This window comes from Pinus tabuliformis, chromosome 7 (assembly GCF_031772625.1).
Source record: "Pinus tabuliformis cultivar Carrire ecotype Pingquan chromosome 7, CPIR1, whole genome shotgun sequence".
Classification (NCBI taxonomy): Eukaryota; Viridiplantae; Streptophyta; class Pinopsida; order Pinales; family Pinaceae; genus Pinus; species Pinus tabuliformis.
In genome coordinates this window covers 91329816-91336351 of record NC_142293.1, presented here as the reverse complement: position 1 = coordinate 91336351, position 6536 = coordinate 91329816, and the positions used below count along the sequence as shown (strand labels likewise).

The 6536-nt window shown below is 37.2% G+C and overlaps 1 protein-coding gene across 1 annotated transcript; it reads right to left on the bottom strand.

The window, feature by feature from the left end:
* Nucleotides 1-4574: 4574 nt before the first annotated feature.
* Nucleotides 4575-6269, bottom strand: LOC149245421 (peroxidase 5-like). Its single transcript, XM_089455590.1, has 4 exons — nt 5876-6269; nt 5598-5789; nt 5342-5507; nt 4575-5234 (listed from the first exon to the last, which is right to left on the bottom strand). The coding sequence occupies exons 1-4, from the start codon at nt 6119-6121 to the stop codon at nt 4816-4818; spliced, it is 1023 nt and encodes a 340-aa protein (XP_089311716.1). The 5' UTR covers nt 6122-6269; the 3' UTR covers nt 4575-4815.
* Nucleotides 6270-6536: the final 267 nt, after the last annotated feature.

Sequence of the window (6536 nt, the reverse complement as noted above, 5' to 3'; positions counted from 1 at the left end):
AGATATAGTCTCCTTTTTGAGATGATGAATCTCTTGGTTGACTTCTCCTATTATGAGGGCTCTGGTCTTAGATTTCTTTTGGCTTCTTCAAAAAGATCTTGTATTTCTTTCAAACGAGGCATCGATGAATAATGCCTTTGGTTCAGTTTTAAAGGCAATCTTGCTACTGCTCCCTTGATTTTTGTGCATTGTTCTTAGAAAAGTTTTTAGTAACTTTTCCTTCATCTCTCATTCTCCCATTGTTCTAATCTGGGAAAGTAGCTCTGTTTCTGCATCATCCATGGTTTGTGCCATGAGAACTCTCTCCTTTGGCTGAGAAACATGGTCTTCATCAGATGAGATTTCTAATTCAGTGCTTCTTAGAACCAATCCATTGGTTTTCAAATTTGTGATTCTTAGAACCACATTTATAACACAGGGTTGGCACCATGCCTTTTGTTTTTACTGTCCTTTTCCTCTTTGCAGCTTCAAAGGATTTCTTTCCTCTGTTTCTCTTAGATTCTTCTGATAAAGGACAGCGATTGGAGGTATGTCCAGGTTGGCCACAGAGCCAACAAATCAATTTATTCCACTAATCTTTCTTTTGTGTCTGCAGATGAATATCCTTGGGTTCATAGTAATGTGTTTTTGGCACATATCTATAGTATCCTTTCTTGGTCCCTTTTCTTTTCCTCTCTGGATATTTTCTGTATTCTTGTCTTTTTTTCTTTCTTGGCATTTTTTAAGCTTTTCTTCTTTTTACTATGGGGTCATCTATAGCAAGACCATACTTGTTACAAATGGATTTTTTATCTGGTAATCTTGACATCTTTTGCAGAGATTTATTAAATTTCATACTAGTGCATAAATTTACTAGAGCTTTTGTTATAATGTTGTATATTTCTCCCCAAGTAAAGGATTCAAAAGGAAATTGAAAAGAATCTTTTTGTCTTATATAATCTACAAATTTTGAAGGCAATGCTGCTAAGTAGATTTGTTTCCACAAGAGATTTTTGCTATCTTTAACCTCATATTCTTTGAATCTAGTCTCTATGAAAATATTCATAATGAGACATTTTATTACATTTAATATTCAAGAGAATTATCTCATGCTTATTGGCAAGTTCAAGCTCTCCTCCACACCAATGTTCTTAAATGAATGAAGTTAGTGCCCCAATCATATTGCTTTATGGATCTCCATCAAAATTATGAATGATGTCTCCCGCTTCATCTTTCAAGATCTCATTTTACATTTTTGCCACTATTGCTGGTGATGACTCTGTTTCCCACCATCTCAACAAAGTTCTAGTAAAGCACTGAACAATAGATTTACAAGCTTCTATTTCGTTTTTTCCCCTTAGGCACATGAGCTTGTATTTTGTAAACATAAGATCTATCATTTGTTGAATCTAAGCAACACTCAGATTGTCAATATTCCATTCTTTATGTGATTCAGGATGGAAGTTATTTGTTTCTGGAAGTTTTCCTTTTCCATTAAGATCAGGTGTTGGATACCTGGTATATTGACTTTGGAAAGGCTCATAGATAGGGAACATATGTAGTTTTGAGCTTTCAAGTTGCTCTACTTCTTTAAACAGTGAGGAGATAGTCATTGGCTTAGATTTTTCTTCGGCGATTTCTTGAGGGAAGAGAGAAGGAAATCTATCAACATGCTTAACAGGATGCTGAATATTTACATATCTCTTGAATAGAGAAGGAACAAGAATCATTGTCTTTGGGGGCTATATGAAGTTTATCAATTTTTTCAGATAGTTATTCAATAGATTCCTCAATAGATTGTTTTTCCATATCTAATTTCCTTTCAACATCTTCTATCCTTGTTAAGGATTCTTTAACAAAACCTTTTAATATAGTAGTGGAATAGTTCACATCATTCAGAGTTCTGTTAATACTATTTACAGAGACTTGTATACTATCAAAATCTTTTTTAACTTCAATAGACTTTGCACAATTCATTTCTACCCCTTTAACTTCTGTATTTGTCCAGTTTATCTGTTCACTGGATTTTTGTATCTTACTATCAATGCCAAGGGCACTGTCATCTTTTATGACTAACGAAATGGATTTAGCATTTCTCTATGCTTATCCTAATACAATGTTTTTGTAAGGCGGGAAGGTGGTAGGATTTTCAATTTTACTGCCATCGATGGCAATCCAAGAATGTTTTGTTGAGGATGATTCGACATCTGCAATTTTTACATCTGTACTTCCTTTCTTCCTCTTACATTCATAAAAAGACAACCAAACGTTGTTCTTTTGCATGTATGTTTTCCATTCATGGGATAATCTAATTTTTCTGGGTATGGAGTGGTAAGGTCAACTTTCAGCCTTAGGATGAGTGTAAAAATCCCAATTAAGCATATTTTTCAACCATTGATGATCAATTGTATCCTTCCTACATCCTTCCATAACCGAAAAGAACTTGTGCATTTCTCGTTTTGATGGCTTCTTAGAATCAGAAGGCACAAAGTTTTCAAATCTGGATTGAGGGATTATCTCATCAAGTTGTTCCAGATATCCTAGACCATAACGAGGCATACTAGCAGGAGTTTGCTAAACATGTCGTTGAGGCGGGGGTCTTCATTTTCCAAAGATGGAAGCTCATGAATCATTAATACATGATCAGTATCATGAGGGAAAGGTATTTCAGAACACTTAGGATTTGGACACGAAATGATAGACGTTGTAGGAGGAGATATTCCTACCCTTGGATGGTGGTTCTGATGTATGACAAAATCAGCAAGGCTACTAAGATATATCTTTTGATTGCAACTTGGGAAAATGACTTGCAAGGATGAAAAATTTACAATCTGAGCATATTCAAATCTATATGAGGTCAATTTACAGATGGTGTAAAAGAACTAGAAGTATCTACTACTTTTGGATTAATATACATGGATGATGCTTTGCAAGCTAAATCAATTCTTCTGCGATTTATTGTAGATCTTCTAGGAAAGGATACTACAGCGGATGATGGTCCTTGTATATCAGCAAAAGTAATCTTTTGCATTGTTGGAGGTTTTGGGTTATCAACAACCCAATGTTCTTGGAAACTTAGGTCCTCCCATTTAATAATCTAATTTTCTAACTTTTGATTCTAGGTATCTTTTAGAACAACCACACTAGATTTGGATTCTTTTCTAGGAGCATGGAGAACTGCAAAATAGAGGGTATTTGTGTGTCTAAAACAACCACAAGTTTGAAAGGAAATATTATTTCACTTTTTCTTCATATCAAGCCCTGATGTTTAAATCTGTAGTTGTAAAATATCCTTGATGTTCTCATCAAATGTATATATAGAAAAGTTGTGATAGCAATCAAAGTATACTAGTCCATTTGATAATGGAGCAACCATTCCTCCTATAAATGAATATGAATACTTGTCATGTGTCATATCTCTAACTGTGGCAAGAACAAAAGTATTCAATCCTCTATGGACTAATGGATTGATCCCTACCCTTATGCACCCAAGATGTAAATATTTGGTTCCTAGTCTTTTGGCAGGCAGGGGTTTCTTAGGGTCAAGAAGAGAAAGTGTTTCTACAGAGTTCTCTTGTATTTGACTAATACTTTCTTTCATAGATATTCTAGTTATAGCTTTAACATGGAACATAGATAAGTCAACATATACTTCTGACGAGGATGCCACTTAGGTGCAGGCTGACTTTCAAAATATGCAAACATATCTCTTAATGGGTTTTCTTCAGCTTGTTCTTCAGCTGCAAGAGACTAATCTTCTAGAATTATCCATTTTAAAGACTTATAGATTTTGAGTACTAACTCTAATGAACCAGAAGTTAATGTACCAATTTGTTGCAGGGACCTGAGACGCAAAGCTTGCTCTCATTGAGTCTCTTCTCTGTGATCAATACACGAACCTTTACACAACCCGTGATATAACCTAGGAACTTTCACACCTATAATCTGGGATGGGCTTTAATTAATAGCACCATTTTGATGTTGGTTGGAAACATAAAAAACTACAAGGATGTAATCATCAAAGAAATGAAACCGAAAAATCAAAGAAAATTAGAAACACAAATATTTAGGAATTTAGACTTCTGTGATCCATAATATTGTTTAGATAATCTTCGGAAAAATCACATAATCAAACATTTGTCGACGCTTTTCGAACCAACAGTGTGGTTCATCGTCAGGACAAGTTGAAGAACCAATCTGGTTTAACTTGATTAAATAGAGCGTGCAGAGACTCCAACAGCTAACAGCTAACGGCATTAGGTCAAATTAGCCGTTAGCTGTTAGCTGTTGGAGTCTCTGCACGCTCTATTTAATCAAGTTAAACCAGATTGGTTCTTCAACTTGTCCTGACGATGAACCACACTGGTTGGTTCGAAACGCGTCGACAAATGTTTGATTATGTGATTTTGCCGAAGATTATCTAAACAACACAAATATTGTTAATCAATTCGGGCATAAAATGTTTATTTCATAATCTGTAAGTCATTTTTATAACCACATTTCATTGTTTTTACAGGAGTTTTTGTATATTGTGAGTTTCATGAGAACCTTAGAGAGTCTGTTACAAGTTCAAACAATAATATTCCAATGTTTTATTTCATTTCAATATGATATCCCACATTTCACCTCAACCATAATTTGTCGGCGGTGCCTGTCTTATCCTAATACAGATCCCAAATCATATGGAATACTCAACCAATGAAAAAATATTTTATAAAACAAACAATACTAGCAATGCACTCGGGTGAAATTGCACCCTACTGGGAATAAAAATGTAAGATAATTTTGGCTCTGGCATGTCCAGTTTCACAGTTGCTTCGCTTCGTTTGAGTTTGATTAGTTGACAATCCGGCAATTCTTCCTGATCTCCCCCTGCGACCCTGTCAACACATCTATTTCACCCATCTTCACCATTGCCCTTCCAAATTTCTTCCTCCAAATGGACGGGTATTTGGAGTTGATCTTCACCATTCTGGCTGTCGATGGACTCGACATCAACGTCTGATCAGAGGTCAACACTCCACGTTTTACTTGAAGATCCAAGTAATATTTCTCATCTAATCGTCTGGGTGTCAATGAATCCAAATACACGGTTGGATCAGAGTTTGAATTAGAAGTAGGGATTGAGCATTTGGCTTTCAGTGACAAAGCCAATCGAGGATCCATACTGGGATCCTGATGACCTGTTCCACTGAAATTGTAAAGCCTGTTTGCGCTGAATGAAGAGCAATGAGAAACCCCGATAGAGTGCGCCCCTGAAAATATATCAAATTATGTTAAAATACGATTGACGATGGGATATCATACGTTCAGTTCAATCAAATATATATTTGGATTATTGTTAATCAGTAGCAGTAGCTACCTGAGAGAGTGACCATGTCTTCCACTGACAAATATTTTGCAGCGAAATTTTGTGTGAGTTGGTTCACAGTGAATTGTGGGGCAGGCAGATTCCCTGGGATGTCTGATGCTCGAGAAATCCTTCCGTCTCTTCGTCCCGCGGGCACTTCCCAAATTAATCCGCCAGCCTGCGCCAGCCAATATACGGAAATATGAATATAAAGATATAGTTACAATATCACAGAGCAAGAAATCGAGGGTATGGGTAGGTTAATTACTTGGTGGGCGCTATCTCTTGCAGCAAAGGCAAGGATGTCAGAGCATGAGACCACGTTCGGGCATTTGTCCTCCAAAATGGACTTTGCTTCATCAATTATTTCGAACCCATGGAGGCTCGGATTGTTTGCGGGTGAGTCCTTCTCTGCTTGATTTCCTGCTGTAGAATCGATCAGTATTGATCCATCGCAACCCTGCAACCATCAATGAGCAGATTATCGCATTAAATTGATATATACCACTACATATATGATATGTAATTATAAGAATGTATACTTACTCTCACAAAGCAGTCGTGGAATTGCATCCTGATGAGAGCAGGTGCAACGCCAGGATTTGCTGTCACGGCTTTGGCCACAGCTGCACCTACAATCGCCTCCGCCTCTGGGCACCTATCGCGGTAGTAACCCACCTTTAACCCATTCGCATTCGTTACTATCACAAGAGCAGATGACACTGCTACCATTAACATTGCAATATTAACTAAATTAAGCAGACAGCGATTATCAATTGATCGATAGTCCATTTGGAATGATGCAGGAGTCACTTAAAATGAAGTAACAGATGATTCGGTGATCGAGTGACTCGCAAATTGCGTGTTTCCACTCCGTGTAAACACAGAAACAAAGAAGCCAACAATCTTTTGCGTAATCTGACAAACACTTGCCGTTGGGGAGAATTGGATAAGGGATAGATGAATGAATATAGTGGCGGCATAGTATTTAAAGGCATGTCAGCTTGGAGCTTAAGTGGGTGAGGGTGTATGGCGATGGCAAATTTGACTGCGATATAGGGACACATGTAAATTGAACAAGAAGCACGGTGGCGGGTGGAACAATTCAATTCAGCATTTCTCGCTTGCCCGGGTTCAGCAAAAAATATAAGGAGGTGGCAGGCGACTGCGATGATGATGCAATTTCTCACCGAATCCATGGAAGCCG